Below are 23,499 nucleotides of genomic sequence, written 5' to 3'. Positions count from 1 at the left end.
GGTGTCCTTCTTATATTAAGGGGCCCAAAACTGCACACAGTACTCCAGGTAGGGCTATACCAGTGCAGTGTAGCATGGGACAATAGCCTCCCCTGACTGGCTAGCTGTGCTGTGCTTGATGCACCTCAGGACATGGTTGGCCCTTTTGGCTGCCAGGACACATTGTTGACTGATATTCAACTTGCCATCAACCCAAAACCCCAGATCTCTCTCCATGGGGCTGCTCTTCAGCCTCTCATCCCCTCGTGTGCACACATAACCAGGATTACTCCTTACCAAGTGGAAAATCCTGCACTTGCTCTTTGAAAGTTCATATAGTTGGTGATTGCCCAGCTCTCTAGTCTGTCCAGATCTCTCTCTAAGGCTTCTCTGCCCTCAACAGAGTCCATAGCTCCTGCTAATTTAGTATTCTCAACAATCTTACTTAATGTGCATTCAACTCCTGCATCCAGATAATTTATAAAAACATTAAAGAACACTGGCCCTGAAACTGAGCTGTGAGGTACCCCACTAATGACCTACCACCAGCCTGATGTAGCCCCATCTGCTGTAACTCTTTGAGCCCAACCCATTAGCCAATTGCTTGCCCATCATATTATGGACTTGTCTAGCTGTACACTGGACACTTTGTCCAGAGGGATACTGTGAGAGACAGTGTCAAAAGCTTTGCCAAGATCAAAAAAATCCATATCTGCTGGCTTCCCTCTGGTTAACTAGATAGATGACCTTGTTATAAAAGGAAATAAGGTTGCTCAAACAGGACTTTCCCCTTGTGATCTTGCATTTGCTATTGACTCCATTGTCTCCCAAGTGTTTTTCAATAACTCCCAGAATAACCTTCTCCATAATTTTACCAGGCACTGAAGTGAGACTGACAGACCTGTAATTGCCAGGGTCTTCCTTCTTTCCTTTCTTGAAAACTGGGACATTTGCTTCTGCTTTTGTGATGGGTTTTATTCCAGCATCCAGAAAGCAAGGTCATAATTTTTGGTGTTTTTAATGGCAGTTGAAGTGCTGAGTATGTAGAAATAAATTTCTGCACCGATTCTGAGGTCAGTTCTGGCAATTCTGGTTCAAAACTGCAGTTCACAGTGATTCCTAGCAATACATATCTTCAGAAGAAATTTTTTCAAAGACCAGTGCTTGTCTGTTACATCTGATTTGGTGTGACAGCAACTGACAGTCTTATAAAATGTAGAGTAGTTTCCCACACTGGGCTTGAAAGGCTTTAATACAGGTATCAAAAAAGTCTCCATGTGTAGCACAGTTTTCTTGTATTTGTAGTAAAGAAACACTTGAAGATACAGTTCAGTGCAGACATCCTATTATTTCAGACCAGGGAAATTCAGTCTTCTTCTCAAAAAAAGTTTTCTTCCTTCTCTGTGTCATGGAACAAGCTAAAGTAGCCCTGGAAAGTTCTGTCTGAGAATCCTGCCTTCATTTTGCAACGGTTTCGGTCCCGACTCTAACCTTTGAAGGATATGCCTGCATTAAAGCATGGTTATACAGCACTTGTTTCAGCTGGACTAATTTGTGTATAGTTTATGATAGTTTCTGTGCTGCTGTCTTGGCTCATATGGCCTCCTGGACTTACCCGTGCCTTGCAGTGGTGTGAAGGAAAGCGACTTTGGACCTCATTATTGAGAAACTTGTGCACTTTGTTATGTAGCTTACGTTCCTTTCAGTTTTCACAGATGTTTCAGCTCTCTCCATTATTTATCAACTTCTTCTTTCTCCCCATCACTTAGCTGTACTATATTTTCCTTCATCTGAGGAAACAACAGCAAACTATTAGCTGGAATAGGAGCAATTAGTAAAAATCTAACCGTTTTTTCTATTTAGAACTGAAGTCATCAACATTTGAATTAAATCTAAATTTTCTTAAATCTTTGTGATGCCTAGATAGCCAAGATTTAGTCTCAGCTCCCTGTTAAGTAGAGGCTGAACATGACATTGTATCCAACGTGAAAGTCCAAGGCTGTTCAGAACTGGGGAGCTTGGATTGAGAGATTCGCTTTTGCTTCATATTTGTAGAAGAACAATCTCTCCATTTAAGATCCCACATGTTTGTGAGTACCTGACACACAATAAACTTTGGTTCAACAGCTCCTTCACGAGGATGCATGTTTTCCATTTTTTTTGGCATAGCATTGCTGTATCCTGGGCTTGCGAACAAGTAATAGGGGAACGGGTGCCTGTCTTTGTTTCCTGTCCGTGTGCCGTTCCTGACCTCATCGTATGTGGGTGTATTTGATTTTTCTAACCCTCCATCCTCTCTGAAAGGACTGGTAGCCATCTGTCCAGAAGAACCTGATGATTGTTTTACACTAAATCGTTCTTCACTCTAGATGTGCTATCTTACTGCCACTTGAGGTATTGTATGATCAGTATATCTCAGAGTGAGGCAGGATGGCACAATTAATCTATGTAATCCGTCCCCTAGCGTTTCAGCAGGCACACCAGATGTACTGTGATGTCATCAGCACTCATTGACTGACCTCATCTGCATCCTAAGCACAGGCAGAACTCATTGGCATCTGTCCGCAGTCACAATTCTGACATTAAGCATTCAAAAGCCTTGCTTCACATACAGAAACAACATTGTCTGCTCAAGCTGGGTAATCTTTGTGGCTTACAGATGAATTCTCCAAGGACCAATATGTGAATCTCTTAGGTTTTTAGTTGCCTGAAATACCTTTTTAGCTTTCTGTCTCATCTCAGATAAATATCAAGTGTGCACCTCTGCTTGATCTATGGCAGTGCTGTGCAAGCTAAGATGTAAAAGAAATGGGTATTTGCTCTGTCGTTGCTAGTTCGGTGCAATGGGTATGCACATACAAGGACAGACCTCCCCAGGTCTTGCTTTTGTAAGCCACAAAATCCATCATAATAAGTTTGTGTAAAATGTGATCTGCAGTGATTGTGTTAATGTGCTGAAATCTTAGAGCTCTCAGGCTTGCAGTGGGGATGGCATTATAGGATTTCATGATGGGTCTAATTACACTTGTACTGCTCTCTTGGGGGAGAGGGTTATGAAACTTTGTTTTTGGAGGGCACAGATAAATCACTGTATCCATTTTGTGAAAGTTAAACACATTACCACCCAAATTTAGTATCCCTGGACATAGATATCTACCTGTTTTCCATCAAAAGTGTATTCCAGTTTCAAAAGATACTATTTCCACAAATAATTTCCTAAAGTTATGGGACTGTCTGGACCTTCCTTTTGGTAATGTCCTGGGTCAGCTGCCAAAAGTAATGCAGCCACAAATGTTTAGTGTGTGCTCTCGCCATGACTGAGTTTTGGCATCAGTTTCTCCATTGTTTGATGCTTTTAGCTAGGATGAGTGAACTCTGACAACATAAAAGAGTTACTAAATCTGCATGATTGCCTGGCTTTGCACAGCTATTTTTTGGGGTAATGACAGTCAGGATCTGTAAGCCTTCCTTTCCATTTGCTATACTTTCTGTTTTAAATGGGTCAATATTTGCTTATGTTACATTACCAAGAGGGCATGTATGAAAGAGGTAGGAAGATAGTATTTATTTCTGCAAATTGTCTCCTGTGAACCTTCAGGTACTAAAATACAGATAAGTGAACAAGTCCCTCCAATCCCTGTGTTGGTAGTACCTAAAATCATAATAATGACAGTGTGAAGAAACAATACAATTCTTGTACATGGAGGGTTATTGGAGATGAGATTAGTAGGACTATTATATCAAAGATTTTCTTTTCTTGTTGCACATGTGGAAGGCAAGACAAAAAGTGTGAATAAAGGCAAGAGTGGCCTTGAGAACTATAGTAAGCTTAATACAGAGCCTTGCTCAGAGTTCACTAGACCGCTAAAAAGGGATAACCACGATGAATTTTTGCAGCTTTTGAAAGGGACACAACCACAATGGCATGTCATCGCAAACCCCAAGGTTTTGTCCTCTTCCAGGATACTATACTCCTTCCAGCTGCCCTGGGTTTCTAGTGGTGACATTCTGATGAGGGTGAATTTGGAAGACTAAGCAATCGTTTATTTAATTCTTTTGGCACTGATGAGCACCATACATCTACAAATACATGTTTCTCTTTTGTTAAACTTTTGCCTAAAATCACAGTGAAGACTGTGTGCAGATGTATCAAGCCTCTCTTTCTCCACTGTCACTTTTATTCATTTTGAGGTGATTACTGATCCATCTGTTCTAACATTTGGTGAATGGGTGTGTTGGGGAAAAAGTCAAGTCTAGCATCAGTGTTCTGATATGACACAAAGGAAAAAGTTTCTGAGCTGTGTGGGAACTACAGTTAACCTTCCAAAGGTTTCGGATTAATATTTTTTTTTGTACTGTTATGATCACAAGGACTTCAAACTTCTCTCAAGGGATCTCTTGCTTTTATTGTGCATTTACTTTTTGTTTCAAAACCAGTCACCATCTAAAAGCAGAACCTTGTACTGGCCATATGTCCCTGTCCATGATGTGTTTTCATTTTCCTGATATTATGACCATATTCAATATTTATATTTGATACACTTTGATACTTTGCACACGGATGCTCTTCTTCCCTTCACAAACGTCTAGTCTGTCATCGTAATTTTATAACTCAATCAGGTAACTGTGCCTCCTATTGTATTTCCATTGCTTGAGAGAGAAGAGATTCGCACAAATGGTGACTCACCTTTAGTGATCTTTGCAGCCTGATTTTTGATAATCAGTTCCAGCTATTAGAGCCTGCCCCAGTTCTTTGGCATATTGCATCCCTGTCTTTCTTTGGACAGCATCGTCATTCCATTTAAACTAGAGATCTCTATAATATTGACTTGATCTGACCACCTATGGACATTAGAGATGGCACAAGAAGTAGATTATATGGTCAAGGAGATGTTGCTTTTGCTGTGAGGGTTGGGTCTGAGTACCAGGGTTTTTTTTGAAGGGAAAAAGAAATTCTCCTGAGTGGCAGCTTAGCCATTTCTGAGCCTTATGTTTTTTTTCTCTCAAGGAGCGATATCATGGCATCCATGACCTCTATGAGCAGTAGTTACCAATAATAAACCATATAAGTGGGATAAATTAGGATTTTAATAGTACAACTACCTTACCATTCCACCTGCATTTCAAGCCTACTGTCATAATCTTTTATTATTAATCACAGACATTTAAAAAATCAGAAAAGTCTCAGAGGATTATCTTGAGAAATTACTAAATGTTACAGGATTCCTCCTCTTTCTCCTCTGGAGAAGGCTATATTTTATCTGTAGTTGGCAGAGAACTGTGCTGGCCAGGGAGATTGTGGTGAATGCAGAAATTGAATTCAAACATCCTGAATTCTCGTCCTGAGCCGTAGCTCCACGTTGTTCTTCCTAGTTTAAACAAGTGTTTAATGTAAGCTGATATTCACATGGTTAATCTCAGCTTCTGTTTAGATGAAGCCAGTTCCTTTGACAGCAGGGCGACTGCATTCTTTTTGCCCTTAAAGAGTCTGCTGTTCTTCCATAATTCTTAGTAAATAAAAAAAACCCCATGTGCTTCCTTGTTATTATATTTTATTGCTTACGTTTTATAACTAATATTGGCCAGGCAAAATTGATAGACTTAAATCAAGTAAAGCATAATTTGCACAAGTGAAAATCAGAGTAGAATTAGCCAAAACCCCAAATATCTAAGCAGGCAAGCATAACAAATGTCAAAATGTAGGTCTTACCAGTTTTTTAGAAAATAGAGTACAGTTTGATAACTGCACTATTAAAACATTTATACAGTAATTTTAACTGTTCGGCTCTGGCACTAATGTGCCGACTTGCTGCATATTAGTGACATAGCAGTGACTTCAGTACTGAAGAATCATGTAGCTGTTTCATAAATATTTATCATGCCAGAAGGAGTAGTAAAGTGTAGCAAACCTTGAAGTTTAGCATTGTTCCACTCCTTGTTGTTAAGAGTCTTGCTCTGTTATTTGTATTAGTCTTCAGTGAAAAATATTTTTAGGAATATCTCTCTGGAACCAGAAGCAAGGCTTCTCCAGTATTATCTATTGGCGGTGAATTATCACTGGTGATCATTTTCTGCTCATAGTCTGTAATACAGTGAGTGTTACTGTAAAATCATACTCAGAATCTAGTGCAAAGTAATAGGAGACAAAACATTTGGGTTTACTCCTCTACCCTGTCAGGAAGGATTTATTTGTGGGAAAGTGCTTTTCCCAAGAGCTAACTCTGAAATATCTTGTTCTGTTTTTGTTGGGTGCTCTGAAGTTCAATAAAGAAAACAGAACTGTACAGGTGAATACTTGAGGTGTAAAGCCACCTGTGTTGCTAGATCACACTGAAGGCTTAACTTCATCCTAGGGCTTGGCAGCCTGGGGCTGCTGCTATCTGCAGGAGATCCTGGCCTTTTTCCCATCCTGGGCTGTTGAGAATTCCTCCACCGTTCACGCTGCCAGCAATGTCTGCAAGGGGAAAAACATAGGTTCCGCAAGTTGTTCCCTGCCTGCTCCTGTGGGATCTTCAGGTGGGGTCTGCATTACCCACCCTTGTCTTGCTGATCCGCAGGACACCTCTCCTTCCCCAGTGGTAAGAGTGCTACTGGGCAGGTGCAGGACTCCATCTCTCAAATGTCCATCAGGATGCGGGATAACGTGTCTGCAGCGGAGAGCCTGCCTGGTATGGGCAGGGAGCTGCACAAAGCCTCTGCTGTGGACCACTTGAGAAACCCAGTGTTGCAAGCAAACCTCTCCAAAACCTGTGCATGCAGCTGAGCTGTAATGAGATACTAACTTATGGTGTTCATGCAGTGTCACTAATTTGCTCCTGATCATTCCTTCTTTATTTGCAAAATGCTACTGGTGGCCAGTGTCTGCGCTGTATGCAGGGCCATGATGAACTAGGTAGTATAGCTGTTTTTCTCACTTTGGTCTAAGCACGGTTTTATAATGAAAAGCTAACATAAGAGCCTCATCAACACATTCCAAAGCCAAACTGAAAACTAGCTTGCTGCGTCATAGACTTTAAGAGAGCAAGGGGATGAAAGTGCACTTAGAGGTGTTGTGAAGCCAGCAGATCTGAACCAGAAAGAATAGACAGATTGTTTTGCCTTGGAAAAATGAGGAATAATTCCTAGGAATGCTGGAAGACCACAAGTGCGGCTAGGAAGTGTCAGTGCAGCCTGCGTTTGGAAGGTTTTTGTCACAAAATCCATTTCAGCAAGGTCACATTGACCACAGCAAGAGTGAGCATATTAATCTTATTTTAATTTTCCTGTTTGCCTCTCCTCCAGTTATGTGAAAGCTAGAATTTTATAAGAGAGTGGGGCATCTCCCTCTTTTTTTTTTTTTTTTTTAAATTTCCACCTAGAAGACTTTTCTTCTAATGTTTTATCTGGCAGAGATAGTCTGCCATACTTCCTATAAGGACTCCCTTTGGGTGCAAACTCAAAACTTCTCTAAGGCAAAAATTAATCTACTAGGACTCCTCCTGATTTATGATTTCACAGGAGGATTTGTAATCTGAGTGAGAAGCTGGTTTGTCAAAAAGATGCTGAATTTTATTTGAGCCCTCTGGGCCTTTCTTCCCCTCTTGTGCTAGTTTGGAAAATGATTCCATGTATGAGGGTGTACTCTTGAATATAGACTAGAGGTTATCTGTATAAATAAAGGTAATCAGACATCTACTGATCCTAGACTGCTCAACATTTAGTTTAACAAGGACTTTGTTAAGTATAGAAGTGCTTTCAAATGAGTAATTAGTATCTAGATAAGATGTAGCACTGGAAAACACATCCAGTAAGGAGCACACTGACTTTGGCAGGTTTGATGTATGAGACATAAAACCAGAGGCCTACTCCTCTCACTGTATTTCCTGTGGGTTGGTTCCTGAAGTCCTGGATCAGTAGCCTTGTATTACCTCTAGCAGGTTTGACTCAAACCAGAAAGGGACATAAAATGTTATGTCTCTGGGAAGAAATCTGAAGGTAGGATCCCAAACCACTTTTTGACAGGACGAACCTTGCCCTTCCTACTCTGGCCTGGTCCCAATGTGCAAAGAAGGAGGTCACCAATGATGGACCATCCATGCTGGCATTTTAGTTTCAGTCAGGAGGGAGCTTCCTCAGCAAGTCAGTTTGTTCTCACTACTCTCATTTTGGTGCACATTGTGGGAGAGGTCTTGCAGTCCTTGGACTGAATGGCTTTCAGAAAGAGAGATGGGCACAGAAGTGCTGCCCAAGTGTGAGTGAGTAGAGACTCCCAAACTGTTACCCTTTAGTCATGTACTTGCCTACACAAGTGAGCTCAATATGTGGGTAAAGTAGGATAATAAATTTATGAGAAATGGAACAAAAGGGATACTAAATAGAGTTTCTAGTCCTGCACAACATAGCACACTTCGTTGTATTTCAGATTAACTTGCTTTTTTCTTCATCTTGCTTTTCTTAGGCTGTTTTTGTTGTCTTGAATGCAGGCTATAGTAGTAGAGAGAAATAACACTTTTTTTTTTTGGTGCAGATTATGCTTTTGCACTTTAAATAATAAAGGCTGTAGCAGTCATTGCAGTGTTCGCTTACCCACTATTTTGTAGTTGCCATCTGTGTCTGACGTACAATGAGGTACAATCAGCTACCAGTGAGTCACTGACTCCTGTGCTGTTTTTTCCCCTTGCAGATGTCACCGTTGTCCATACCTGTCCATCAGACCCTATGAGGGGAGTGAGAAGCCATGCATGCTGTCGGAGTACATGGTGAAATATCCGCTTCATCCCTTCACTGTTCCCAGACACTCAATGAAGCCAAAGGAAGCGTACAAGATGCTGCAGTTACCCATGGAAGGCATCTCGACTACAAAGTATGAAAAACAGTGAAAGAGAGTGGGAACAGTGACTTAGATAATGTGTGTATGAGAGATGGGTAATGGTTTGGTTTTTGCAAGGGGAGCCTGCAAAGGACAACATTGCAGTTGTACAAACATGAGGGCTCTATGAAGGAGGCATGAAGGCCAGTTGTTGTAGTGGAGGAAAGCAGCTATTTTTCTTGAACTTCCCGGACTCTGAGATGTGATCTGATCAGATGATACATGGGCCATAGAAGCACAGTAATGGTCTTGACTTTTCCTTACTTTCTGTTCTGGGAATGTTTCTGGGAAACCGGCAGAAATGTTGTCTGGGAAAGTAGAGATGATATTGGAGCAGTATTTTTCTTCTGTTCTGTTTTTTTTTTTTGTGTGGCACTTTGTACAGTGTAACATGAAAGACTGGTTTCCAAGGAAGTGTGAATATAGTACAGCTTTGTGACTGGAAAGGGGATGTGGCAGTCACTGTGTATTGCTGGGCTGTTTCTGCTTCTCAGCTATGTTGTTGCTCAGTGTTGGTGTTCAGCAGAAGTCCCCACACTTGCACTGTGCCCGTTTCCCTTATGGAAGTAATTTCCAAGGCTCTTCCCTGCTGCCAGTAGAGTGATGTGCCAAGCACTTGTCCACAGAAGAAACTCATGAAAAATAGTTATCTGATCCTTTAATATGAATCTGAGAGCTTCCCTTCCCTCAAACAGGGGCTGCTGCCTGATCTTGATGTTTGCTTCCTTTATCATCACAGGCATAGTCATGAGCAACATCACTCTTGCCTTAGCTGAACCGAATTAGAGAGCTAGGAGATGCCAATGACTATTAAGAAAATCTTAACAGCTGGCACCACCCATTTGTCCTCATCCTGACATGGAAGCTCTACCAGCTCCTTCCCGTACCTATGACTTTTTAAGAGTTGTTGATTTAAATTGCAAATGTGGCTGATGAAGTCTGAAATGCACAAGTTACTCACATTTGGGATGCCTCTGTGTATGCGGGAGTTTTCAGCAACAACCAAAAGACAGTTTCAAAAAGCAGACTTCAATTCTGTGTATGCCTTCCATCTCCAGCATGAGCCGAAGCAGCTAGACATCTTTGTGTCTGCCTGTAACTAAATCCTGGGCTCATTGGTGTCCTCTTAAGGCAGCCGAGGAAGGGCAGCCACCATGTAGGGTCTGTCAAGGGGTCTTTATACACTTCCCATCCAATCAGCAAAATTATCATTGCTAAGACAAGGCTAGTGATTCCCACTCCTGGATTCTGAAAAGCAGACCAGTAAGAAAATGCAGAAACTACTTATATTTGCTTTTTCAGAGCATGCACTCTGCCAAATATGCAAAACTTGCCTACCCTTGTAAGAGGAGAGAGCGCAGAGCCTGAAGAGTTAGCCATCAGGTTGCAAATCTTGCTGTCCTCTGGGCAATGCTGGTAAGAAAATATACCTAGCGTGAACGTACCAAGGCCTAGTAGAAAAGTGCCACCACCTGTTAGAGGGCTGCTAAAAGCTCTGGTTCTGCGTGGCTAAACTCAGAGAGAATGAATTGATGGAGTCTATGAGAATAACCACAGGGACTGCGAGGCTGGCTGGCAGTCTTCTCTAATAACACTTTGCAGAGTGTTAGATGTCATGTTGCAACAGCAAGCCCCGTTGACAAAAGTCTGGGAGTTGCAGGCAGTACCATTTTTCATAGCCTCTTGGATGCAGGTTGCCACTGATTTATCAGCAGAACGATCTCTCCTCAGTAATCTCACTGCAGGTTCTGTTGTACTGGAATAGTCAGAGGGGGAAAAGGTATTCACACTGCCAGAAAACCCTTGATCACTGGTGAAGAGCTGTCTGTAATCTACTTGCCTCTGGTACAGGCTTGGCTGTTTCAAAGGTGGAGTTGTACAGTGTGAATGGCTTGGGAAAGAGCCTCTCTGTTGCTGAACCCTCCCTGCTACCAAGGATGCTGCATGCCTGTTGTGTTCCTGCTTGTCTTTTCTTGACCCTTCTTAAAAAACACATTGATTTAAAGTTGCTGACAAAATTATGCCAAGGGGCTACAACGCGTATGATGTCAACATAAGCGCCTCTTGATGCTCTGGGATGGGTTTTTTTACTTCTGCATTTCTGTTTTTACCCCTGTACATAATACTTTGCAATGTGAATTCTCTTCCTGTCTGCACCAAACAGACTTTTGAGAACATTGTTTGTTTGCTAAAATATGTAATAAATAGAGTATGTTCAGAGGCTCAGACTCTTGCCCACTCAGCATCACTTCAGATGCAAAGCAAAGTGCAATATTAATACTAGAAGAGCTCCTGTACTGGCCGCTTCTCCTGGCCAGCTGCCGATGGTGTAAAGAGATCTGCACACCAGTGGAAAAGCAGTCTGACACTAGAGATTGAATTCACTGGTGCCAGGCATCAGACTCTCTGCCCTGTACAAAGGATGCTGGCAATGAAGTAGGTTCAGGTTAGTGAATGTTGGATGGTGATGTTATTTCCTTCTCCATCTTGTTTCTGTAATGTTTTGTTGGAGTTAAGTAACGCTACTTCAGTATCTCAAAGCAGCTCTTTTACAGCAGTACCTGAGGAAAAGCTTACTGTCTGACCATACTGATGTTTCTTTCCTCAACTGGTGTTTTGTTGTAAAAACTGTTTTGTTGATACCTCCCCATGCCTGAGGTTGTCCAGAGCTGCCTCAATTCCTTTTTCAGAGCCCAGATTTCCAAAAGTGAAAGACTTGTGTGTTTCATTAACTGTTTTTATCCTATCCAGACTTTTTTAGGCTGTGGAGATAAGGGGAAATATTAATTTATTTGTGTCTCCAGAAAAAGTTAACATCATTTTTTCCTTAAGACAAAAGACATTGTGAAATTATTCTTCACAGAAGAGATTACGTAGCTCATCCAGTGTTGCCACAGATACGTAAACGACCTGAAAAACACGTGAAGAGTGATAAGAGTATGGATTTGACCTCCACTTACAAAAAAGATTATAACTTCTTCCCTGTCTTGCAAGTACCTCCATGCATCCCCCGTATGACACAACACATCCCCAGCGGCAAGATGAACACAACAACCACTTACAAAGGTATGTGCCCTTGCAGCTTCTTTCAGGACGTCACCAGTAGCTTTGTGTTTGAAGATGACCGATCAAAACAGTGTGCAGTTGTTATTCCTTCTGTCTGTGTATGCCAACAAGCTGTGCGGGAACCACACAAAACAAAATTGTTGGGAATACAGTGCTGCATTAATGGTAGCATTGGGATCTCTCTGAATTCGTCTCCTTTGCATGTCTGACAGGCCTGCAGGCGTCCCAGGTAGAAGCAGGGCCATGTGAACACCTTCAAGTGGGCTCAGCAGCATCATCTTTAGGACATACAGAACGTACTCTTGCCATGCTGCAGGACTGGTCCACACATTCAGTGGATCAAACTCATCTGACATAGGTAGAATTTTCTAGGTCTGAGCAGGTCATGAAGCATGGGGCCCTTTTTGTGTATGCCACAGAGTTAATCTGTGAATGTGCAAGGGATTTATATGGGAATTTCAAACACATGGAACTTCCACACAAATGTCCACAGCACTCAAGCGCTACTCCCATTAAAACAAGTGAACTGCACAGCTAACTATACCCTTGTTTCTCAGTAGCAATAGCTTGGTGTAGGCAGTTTGTCTTTGTGGGGGCTTTGTTCCTTTTTTTTTCCACCAGCACAAATTTTCCTCTGGATGCACTGGGAGAAAATTTCCAGTTACACAGTTACAGCAGCTGTGCTAGTTTAGGTAGTAAGTCCTAAGTAGAAAATCAGAGGATTTTGCCTCCCCTGTGCATGTCTTCCAGTTAGCTACCATTGCTAGGCGGATAGCTAGCATTTGTATATTTATTCAAATAATTTTAAATTATTTTATCGTATTTTATTTTTATTGTGCTGTGCAAATATAAAAGCTTATGATTGATGCTGGCACTGAGGTTTGTTGCAATGTACAAAACTATTTTTTTTTTCTTAAAACTCAAAATGATGAAAGAAGTAATGAAATAAAAGGTATGTGAATGCAGTGTTAAGATTACCCAACAGAAATGACTGAAAGTCAGACTTTAGTGCAGCTACATGTTTGCAACTGGAGTTTTTTACATTAAGCACATTGGAAATAGTGTCCATTTAGAGTGACTTGAGTCGTGAAGACTATGACCCACAGGTGCAAAATACCCACGTGTACACAATTTTGAACAGTTTGCTTTGCACAGGCAGTGTCATCAGATGGTATTCATTGAAATAGCTTCAGTGAAGCCAATAAAAAAGAAGGCTGTTTTGGGCAAGCAGAGGATCTTTCCTTCTGTGTTTAGATATCCTCAACTTTTCTGTATCTGAACCAGATGTACATCTTTGTCTTTTATCAGTGTTTAGGTCAGCATCTTAACTCTTACTCCAGAGCTCTATTAGAATGTATCACAGTGACATTTGGTTATGATTTTAATATTTTTTTTTCCAAATGACTGCAAATGGAAATCTTTGTCTAAACCCCCTCAACGATCAAGTTGCATACTGAATGAATTCCATTTTAAAGGCCTAGGTTCGCAAAAAAAAAAGTTTTCATTGTGCTATTCTTTAAACATTGCTAGGTTTTATTCATTACTACTCAAGTGTGAAATTTTGAAACACGCTATTCAATAGATTATAATTCAGATATTTAAGCAGCATATAAAACCGTGCTGCATTGGTATCAAATTACCTTTCCTACTGTATTGTTATAGTCCTTCCCACTAAACACACCATATCCCAAATGACACTGTAAGTTTATGAATGTGCTATTGCCTATCGCAATTAATGTGAGATGACTTTGCAACTTGAGGTTTCAAAATTCTCGTCTCCTCCAAGCGACACCTGTAGCTGTTTCTATCCGTCTGCAGGCACATAATCTAATTTTAGTTTGTCTTGCTTAGTTATAGCGAGATGTGCCTAACCCTCCAGTAACATATGGTTTCTGTCCTCCGTTCCCTCCTGTACCCCCTAATGCTTTCAAGATTGTGCTACATAGGAAACTATTAATATCTATAGGAGAAGAATTAGAGTTACAATAAAATTGTAACATATTTTGAAGGAATAGTAGCACTGCTGGCTTACACTAAATGAAATAAATTCATAATGCCTATGAGGTCTCCAAATGTGTAGAGCTTGTAAATTTTAAAAATTGAAGACAGATGGACTTGCTTGTCATATTTTGAATATTTCACAAAAGCTGTGGTTACATCCAAAACACAGACGATTGTCCAGCAAAGATGATGGGAGAACATAATAAGCTTCTCACTTTTTAGCACTTTGTTACTACATCCTCTGTAATGACACATGTCCCTGTATGTCCTGTGCTGGACCATCTCTCCAGGAAAGTGATGTAACCTAGGCACAGGCACAAGGTCAGCATCCCACCAGTGCAGTGGTGGCTGGAGATCTTCTCTTCCCCCAGGGAAACAGGAGCACCTGGGGCATTTAAACAACCCTGGCATTAGCAGGGCATGTGACGTGGGCTTCTGTGTCACCAACAGTGGCAAATAAACATCTGTGCCAGTGCATATAGGCAGGCCTGTGTTCTCAGCTGGCTACATGAATTAGCAGCATGAGGGCAGCTCTGTACCCAAGGGCCAGGGTGCTTGTTGGGAGCAGCACAGCCCATGTGGCTGCTGCTTCTGCTCTTCTGCGAGGGCAGAACAACTTGATTTGAATGAGAAGGACCTTAAATGAACACCTAATTGGGGCAAAAAGCCCCTTTTTTGGGGGGGTTAACTTCACACTGTAATGAACACATTCTTTGTGTAATTGTGTTTGTGCAGTACGATAGCCACTGCCATTCAAGAGGAATAACTCTGTTTGGACTGGAGAGTTCAAATATCCTGGTACCTAATTGCATCATTTACTCTCTAGTACTTTGAAATCCAGATTTCCTTCCTGTGCAGAGTCAGCTGGAAGCTGATTTGCCTCATGACTCTCAATGCGGTTTGAAAGGAGGGAAAATTAAAAAAAAAAAGACTTGAGTTAGCTCCAAGACTATTTCATTTCAACTTCCTACCAGTAACCATAATGCTCTCTAGGGGAAGCTGCACAAGATTACTAGGAAGGGAAAAAATGATGGTCTTGTGGCTGCAGCACTGGTTGGAGAGTTAGGCAGCTTTTCAATAGATTTCTAGTGTGACTGAGTGCAAATCTTTTTATGTCTCAATGCCTCATTTTTTTCCCCTCATATCCTGCCAGTGAAGGAAGATACGAATGTCTCTAAAATGCTGCCTAAAACATTTTCTTTGTCATTAAATTGCATAGCAAGATTTCTGGAGTATGGATTACCTCTGCGATACGATTCATTGCTTCAGTTCAGTGTAGTCTTGGCCTGCAAATTCCAGCACAGTTTTTCTAATAAGGAAGAATTTGAGACCGAGTTACAAGCTCATTCTCAGTTCCTGCTTGTACTGACAGCAGAAGTACCACAGAGAGCAAAGCCAAGAGCTGAGGAGATGCCACTCAGCACAGCTTGCTGACACCAAGATGAGCCGTAAAACCCTGAACTCAGCAAACAGTAGGCAGCACCACATCTGTACAGCTGAGAGATCAAGGCATCCCCAAATGAGAAGGCACAAAGACAAAGGGTAGCACTGCAACTTGGCCTTTAGAGAGGAATGGTGGACATCTGGTTCTCCTTGCCCCAGATATACTGTGAGAGACACCTGAACGGCCTTCTGCAGACATAGGCATACTCTGCCTGTGCTCTGAGCCGGCCATGACATAGCTGCAGGAAGGCAAATGAAGGGAGTTGAAGTCAGTACCAGGACACTCCACTTTCATCAGTTCTGGTTGACTGAGCATGAGGACAGCAGCCACTCAGTCAACTGTAGAAAATGTCTCTGCAAGATTGAGAACATAAATTAATCTTTCCATGTTGTATTTCAGCATCTCTGTAAGTGTGGGTGGATACGGGACTATTTTCATTCCATTTTCTATGTAGATGCTGAGCATTTCCAGGGCTTAGCACACTAGTGTATAATGTGTATAATGTTAAAGTAGCTCTTTTCATAGGATTTGTCAGTCATTAGAATATCAACAAATATTTATTACAGAAGAAAATGTAGTAATCAAAACATAATATGGTATATGCCTAAACTCATCAAAGAACTTCAGTTGAGCACTTAGATAGGATTCCTCTTGTGTTTCAGATGACTATGTGCTATGGGATGAACCAAAGACAGAGATGATCCAACCAAACAACGGGTTTCAGCCATCAGAAGAAAAGTTTGACTACAGAACCATTGTCCAGGATGACTATCTCTACAGGGGGCCTGTTGCCACTAAAAGCTTCAAACCTCTGAATCTGGTCCGGAAAGCCAAGACTCCCTTTGAGAACTTAACCAATTACAGAGTGAATTATGTGCCACATCCTCTGCAGAAACGTTATGTCCATAAAACTGAGAAATACAAGGTCAATGAGGTCCCATTTGATGGCCTCACTACCCACAAAATTTCTTACAAGGGTATGGCTGGTGAGCCAGCCAAGCTTGCAAAACCGTACCAGCAGAAGCTTGGCCCTGATCTTCCATTTTCTTCTACAACTGAGTTTCAGGAAAAATATCAGCCTTGGCCACGGCTTCCCATATTCACCAAAAAACGTGAAGTATATCTTCCTCCTCTGGAGAAAATGGACCTTCACACCACTACTCAGCTACATTACAAGCACCCAAATGGCGAGCCAGCCAAGATTTGTTGCTCTTCCACCATGCTTAAACAAACTACTGCACCATTCAACAGCTCTTCTACAATGAAGGAAGACTATAAGCCTTGGGTCTGCAAGAGACAAAAACCTATAATTCATGCTCCGGAGCTGACTTTCCCAGCAAAACCAAGGGATTTCTTGACTACCTTTCAGACCCATTATGTGCCTCATCCACTCACAGTTACGAAGAGCTGTAAACCTGACTGGTCAGGCCCAAAGCATGACACTCGGCTGGATGCTGATACCACCTATGCTATCAGCTACACACCAAAGAACATTGTTAAGTGCCTGGCCTCTTACAAAAACCCACCTGGTTACATCTTTGAGGGAACTGATGCTCATGGTCACGATTTCTATACCCGTGCTTCCAAGAGTGAGTGCCTGCAAGGTGGACACTGAAGGAAAAATAGAGCGGATGCAGCCTGCTTGGAAATTGATTCAAAGACCAGGGCCTCAGTGAGCTACAAATGACAACTTGATTTTGGTTGTAACCTTCTTTCAAACAAATTACTGATTTAATATTTAAAGAGTTCTTAAAATAAACTTAATTCCTAGGCATTGGCTTTTTCTTGATCCTTTGCACAAGGGAAAAACATAAAATCCAGGGGAAAGACACATTAATATTTATTTCTCTGGATTTTTTTCCTTTTTCCCACCTAGCTCATGCCCTTTAATTGAGAGAGACATCCTCCCACTGAGGCACTGAAAGAGAGATCTCATAGTAACATACATTATTATTAGCATAACGAGGGTTCAGCCGTGTCTGTGATGACAGCGGTAGAACAGCCTCTTTGGAGGAATTACACGCTGTGAAGTCACACTTGAAAGTCATGGCTGGATAACAAAGTCTGAGATCAGGTCTCCTCAGTCACTCCCATACAAAAGATACAATTAAGGGATGAATATTATTCAATAATAATTGAATATTGAATAATATTCAATAAGATTGTGCCTTCATTTGTTGTGTCACTGTGCTGCCCAGAGCTAAGCTATCAGATGTGAGTTTGCCATGTCAAAGATGCCACCCTAGGCCGACCGCTTGCAAGGGAAAGTAAAAGCTCTTCGCTGCAGGATGCAGCAAGGGTACCAGAAACATCAAAGGGTTGAAATTGTCATGTGCTTCTACAGTTCAGTCAGCAGCTAGAGTTGTATTATCTTATTAGGGCAATATTAAGGTCCTGACCAGAACTGTTCATTTCTACGTCCAAGATGCTTTTCTGTAGGCTTACGAGTGTTACATTGGAACTATGAAATTTACATTCTACTTTCCTAAATCCTCCTCTCCCTTACTCCTGGCAAGTCTAACTCTTTCCTGAGTATTGAGCTCAAGTGCTAGGTAGAACTGTTGCATGCTGGAGGAAAGGCTTGTGTCTCACATCACAGTGGCTGCATTTAAAGAGGAAGTGGAAGACAATTTTCTGTATAAACGCATTTTAAAACTTTTGAAAAGCTTTGAAACCCATCGGGATAGAAGTCTTCTATAAGCTTCTGCAAGCTAAAGCCAAACACATTCCATCTGGAATCCTGAATGCTTAACCCTGAGGGTGGGGAACCACTGGAACAATCACCCTAGAGGCATGGCGGCTGTGCATCACTTGAAATCCTTAAATCAGTCCTAGAGGCCTTTTTGAAATACGTGCTCTAGTTCAGTGAAAAATTTTGTGCTTGCAGCAGGAACAACTAGGCAAATCTCTACTGAGACATACAGAAGGGCCAAACGATGTAGTCATTGATGGCTCCACACAGCCTTCAGAAATTCAGGAATCTGTAAAACATTCAGTCACTCGTAGTCAGATATTGACCTAGAGTATGTTTGGCATTTTTTTCAGCTTCTGCTGTCTTACCAGCCTTCTTGAGTCTTGATGTCTTTAAAATTGAGCTTTGACAGGAAAATACTTTTTCTTTCCCATCTCTCTTTATTAACTTATTTTTCTGATTTTATTTATCAGGCTGTAATTCTGTCAGTTCTGAAACAGAGCTTATTTGAAAGAAACAGCTGAGCCTTGTGACTGCAGAAGAGATTGTTCTGTGCAGGAAATCTCCTCGACTGTTCTTTCAACTCTTTGATGTGAGATTGGCAGTGAATGCAGAGCCAGGAGAGCGTAACGTGTAAATCTTTATTACAGGTTTGTGGGTTCCGTTGCTGGGTGGAAGTTAGCCTTTTCAAAATGGATAGCAATGCAATATGATACTTACCATTAGTAATTGGTGGATTTTTAACACTACCAACAAGAGTCTTGATTTTGCAGAGAGTGGACCAGCTCATAGCAGCATCAAGCAGACATGACTGGTTTAATTCCAGCACTTTCACAGTGTGAGACACAGGTTTGCGTACTTTTCCTGACTTGTACCTAAACGTGTAAAAAATTTATTAAAACCAATATATGATGGCACTAAGGAACAATGTGTCTTCAGCTGAGTGACTAATGGTGTGGTTCCACAGAAATTAAAACTGATTAAAGCTTGGGCTGCTGCACCCTCACCTTTCTCTCTGCTTGTAGCTGTGTTTCCCACCTTGTCTCTCTTTCCAGTAACAACATTAGTGCTGTTTGACTGCATGATGGCCTAGATCAGGAGACTGGCCTGGCTGAAGGTAAATCAGTGTTTTAGTAAGGTTAAGACCCATTTCGTAGTTCAGCCCCGATCAGGACCAGACTACGCAGTCTCTCTCTCACTCCCCCCACCCTCCGAGAGAACAGGGAGAGAAAATATAAGGAAAAACGGCTCGAGGTTTGAGATAAGGACAGGGAGAAATCCTTAAAGTTACCGTCACGGGCAAAACAGACTCGACTTGGGGAAAACTATTCATTTATTACTACAAACAGCAGGATAATGAGACCAAGAACAAGATAACCTCCCTCCACCCCTCCCTCTTCCCAAGCTTAACATTATCTCTACTACCTTCCCCCACCAAGTGGCACAGCGGGGAAGAGGGAATGGCGGTTGCAGTCAGTTCATCATACGTTGTTTCACGCCGCTACTTCATGGTCGGGGGAAGAACTCCTCACATTCCTCCCCTGCTCCATCGTGGGGTCCCTCCCACGGGCCACAGTCCTTCGTGGAACTGCTCCGGTGTGGGTCATCTCTTCCACGGGTGCAGTCCCTCTAGAACAGCTGTCCCAGCGGGCCCTCCATGGGCCACAGCCACCTTCAGGCATCCACCTTCCCAGATGTGGGGTCCTTCACGGGCTCCAAGTGGATCTCTGCTCCTCCGTGGACCTCCATGGGCTGCAGGGGGACAACCTTCTCCACCATGGTCGTCACCACAGGCTGCAGGGGAATCTTGGCCAGGAGTCGCACTACTCCTCCCCCTCCTTCTGAACTGACCTTGGCGTCTGCAGCCGTTCCTCACAACAGGCTGGTAGATGTCTCTCAAGATATTTTTTTACATCTTATTCACTTCTCATTTCCTTTCCACTTCTTGCAGCCAGGCTGGACCGGGTCGGGCCCAGTCGGCTGCCTGGCGAGAGGCCAGAGGGTGAGGCCTGCAAGGCCCATGAGGCCTACGCCTCCCCCTCTGCACCTCTGCCCCCGCTCAGCTTCTTCACATCTTCTCTTCTCTCTTTTTTTTTCTGTTTTCCCCTTCTTAAATATGTTATTGCAGAAGCATTATAACGGAACATTCTGCTACCAGTCGGCTTGGCCTTGGCCAGCAGCGGGTCCGCCCTAGGCCCAGCCGAGTCCACTGAACAAAGGGGAGCGACTTCTAGCAGTTTCCTACAGAAGCTACCACCTTAGGTCCCCCCTCACTAACAAAACCACGACACCCATTTACTTCATTTCCCTGAACCAGTGCACCATACAGTTGTACGGTTACCAGCTTAGGTTTCAGTGCAGAACAAAACTCATGGCTTAGGTAGCTCAGGCTTGGCTTGGCTGAAACTGTTGTGGAAGTGCATCCCCACTTCACAAACAAATTGTTCAATGCCTCCTAGTTTGGCGTTGCCCTGAAGCTCTGTAACACACTTAAAGTAAAACAACATCTTCCCAGCCTGCCGTTAAATTTTTATTAAAATGGGCAGCGTCTGTAAAGAATCAGCGTAAGTGAAAATTCTAATTTGAAGGAGAATTGAATTCTGTGTTTAACACAGAAAGTAAAGATGGGCTGCACTGTGGTACACGGGATTTGGCTATTGTTTTCATGCAGAATGAATTTATGGATAAACTTGAGCAGAAGTTAGTTTTACCTTATGTTCGTGCCAATGAAATTTAACTTTATCTTAGAGTGGTCACAATGCCAGAAAGCAGAAAGTACAAGTTAGAAGCCCTGAAAAAGAGCTTAAAAGTTCACTGAACTACACCACAGGTTTGTGTGATTGTTTTTGAAGTTACATACAGGAGGAGCAGGAAAATGAAACTATACTTATGTGCATAGCAGAACTAGATGCTAGTGCTAGATGAACTAGCACTTCTTCAGAAACCCCTCAGATACTCTTTCATGTGTTTTGTGGGATAATAGCCAGTGAAAAAAAAGACTCCCAGCCTTTGGCCCAGCTTCCAGTGTTGGGAGTGACTTTGAGGAGCTCATGAAACTTGCACTCATGATGCAGCACAAGACAACACTTCTCACTCAGGGAGTGAGTGAGTAGAAAGAGGGGAATTGGCTGTAATCAACCTCCTATTTAATTCGCTGGTACTTTTGAAGATTGGATAATGGCATGAATACCTAAACACTGGCCTGAGTACAAAGGCTGCTGCTGAAAAGTGTTTCAAAAGCTGAAATAAGGATGAAAGCAAAGGGCTTTGGTCCTTGGCAGGGTTGAGAAAGGCATCCAGGGGTGTTGCACTGTGAAGCATGCAAAAAAGAACGAGGAGGACTGTGCTAAGCAATAACAGATGAAAACTGTCATGGCCAGAGCAGATTACTCCACTGGTATTGGTTACTGTAATCGTTGCCAATAGATGTCAGCTGTGCACAGGAACTGTCTCCTATATTCACACCGCAGAGCCCATTTGGAGGGATAGCTTCTTCCTGCATCCCTGAAAGTGCAGAAGAGGAGAACTCACCAGTGCTACTGATCTCCAGGGCAAAGCACGATCCATTAGGCAAGTCTTAAGCACAAAAGCTGAACTAACGAGACATGTCCAAACTAAATTTTAGAAAGGTAGCACCTTCCTGGAATGTCCTGAATGTCTGCTCAGCCAAGAGGCGGCCAGGACTGTGGTTCCTGCCTGTGGAAAGGCTGAGCAAAAATACTTCCTCAATGGGAAACAAAATAAAACAACCTCAAAAGAAACCAAGTTATCTGGAGTAATGGGGGAGACAGCTAACCAGTTCAATTTTGACTTGCTCGATACCAGCCTTTCAACCACTTGTGTCTGCAAGGGCTGCAAACCCCAGTGCCTCACATCTGCTGGAGACAGTTATTCCATCTGGAGAAGATTTGCAGCTGGCAATAGGTGAGAGGTCAAAAAAATCAGGAAGTTACATACTTATGGTCTAGAAACATGAACAAGCAGTGAATTTGTGAAAAGTTTACCACTGCAAACTCTAAAAAGGGCTTCACCCAATGCTATAGATTGCTAGAGTGAGCAAATTGTCAGCACCTCAAGTGTTTTAGAGCTATGAAGAAAGTGCTGAAAGATAAGTGGTATGCTGCAGCAAGGACTGAGAGTGTTCGTATCACAGAAGGAATCAATATCGAACCTGGGCATGGTACTCTGGAGACAGGAGGCAGCTGAACTTAATATGTGAAAAAGCAAACCCTTTCTTTGTTTCTCTGCAGGACAAAATAAAAGGACTTTCCCAGGGGATGAATAGGATCTCGCTGAGGGAGCAATGTCACCTCATTTGGAAAGGGGCACTTGGGCTGAGAACTGCGGTCTGGGTTCACTGGGATGGGAAACTTCCATAATGAATTTTCTGAGCGGAGTTTGCTTTTGGTTGACCCCATTACAAATCCCTCTTCCCCCACTGTACTAGTGTCTCTCTTCACCCCTTTCTCACATTGAAAGCAGTAGTTTGATGATTTGTGCCTCTCTTCTTGCTTTTGTGGGGAAATACCGCTTTGGGGCAACTTGATTTTCACTCCTCCATCTGCCTGCATGTCAGTCCCACAGATGTTTTAGGCTGCATTCAGCAGGAAAGAAACAGGATAACTATTAAAGAGGCAACGATATGTCTGGCTCTATATTCCCTGCTCCCACCAGCTCACTAGCACTGTGCTTGCTGGTGCAAACTGTTCCCAGACAGGACAGAGGGCTCACGCAGCACTACCCAGAGCCATTCCATGGGCTCAAGGGTCCTGCTTTCCTGGGCAAGCAGGCTTCTGCTCTGGTTTTCTCTCTGCTAAAACAGAAAAGTGCCTGTGCAGCTGGATTTGATTTGCTGTGATTTGTATGTAGTGGGTTAACAGTGAGATTTTTCTTTTTTTTTTGGTAATAAAATCACTAGGTTGTATGCTGTTAGTTGAAAACTGACTCCACCAGTATTTCAGTAGGTGAAGTGTTTTAACAAGCATCCACCAACTTCATGGGCTATTTATTTAAACCAATAACTTATGCTTTTTTTTTAAAAAAAAGCAGCATGTTGAAAAGGGTGAGGGGAAGTCTCCTTATAGCCCAAACCAAATTATACCTCAGCCCAACCATTAAGCACTTTCTTAAGAGAAAAGGAAAACATCCTGGCTCCTCATATGGGGAGCAAGCTGTTCACAGCCTGTCTGGTCTGATCTTTCTGGTTCAGGTTTTATTATTGTGCTTTGCCACGGGCCCTAGGGAGTTTGTAAACAAGGTAGGCTCAGACCTCATGTGAGACCTAGAAGGAGCAGACTACTTTACAGGATTAAAGAGGGTAGTAGTAGGTTTCCCATGCCCATGTCATTCTAAGCATGTGTGGATAACTATACGCTTACTATGCAATTGTTCACATCCTGCCACTGTTTAAGCAAACTCTATTTGTATGTAGCCAGAGTACAGCCCTCCGGTGTCTCCTGCCCTTGTAGC

At 42.5% G+C, this 23,499-nt stretch overlaps 1 protein-coding gene across 1 annotated transcript in view; it reads left to right on the top strand.

Annotated features, from left to right (window-relative positions):
• The window catches only part of SAXO1 (stabilizer of axonemal microtubules 1), a 38,360-nt gene extending 21,407 nt beyond the window's left edge, over positions 1-16,953 (top strand). The window contains exons 2-4 of the mRNA XM_086770951.1: positions 8,642-8,821; positions 11,691-11,893; positions 16,001-16,953. Coding sequence (XP_086627077.1) covers positions 8,642-8,821; positions 11,691-11,893; positions 16,001-16,953 — 1,336 coding nt within the window. The remainder of the gene's footprint in view (positions 1-8,641; positions 8,822-11,690; positions 11,894-16,000) is intronic.
• The last annotated feature ends 6,546 nt before the right edge of the window (positions 16,954-23,499 follow it).

This window comes from Chlamydotis macqueenii, chromosome Z (genome assembly GCF_036417535.1).
Source record: "Chlamydotis macqueenii isolate bChlMac1 chromosome Z, bChlMac1.mat, whole genome shotgun sequence".
In the NCBI taxonomy this organism is placed as follows: Eukaryota; Metazoa; Chordata; class Aves; order Otidiformes; family Otididae; genus Chlamydotis; species Chlamydotis macqueenii.
This window is presented reverse-complemented; position numbering and strand designations above follow the sequence as displayed.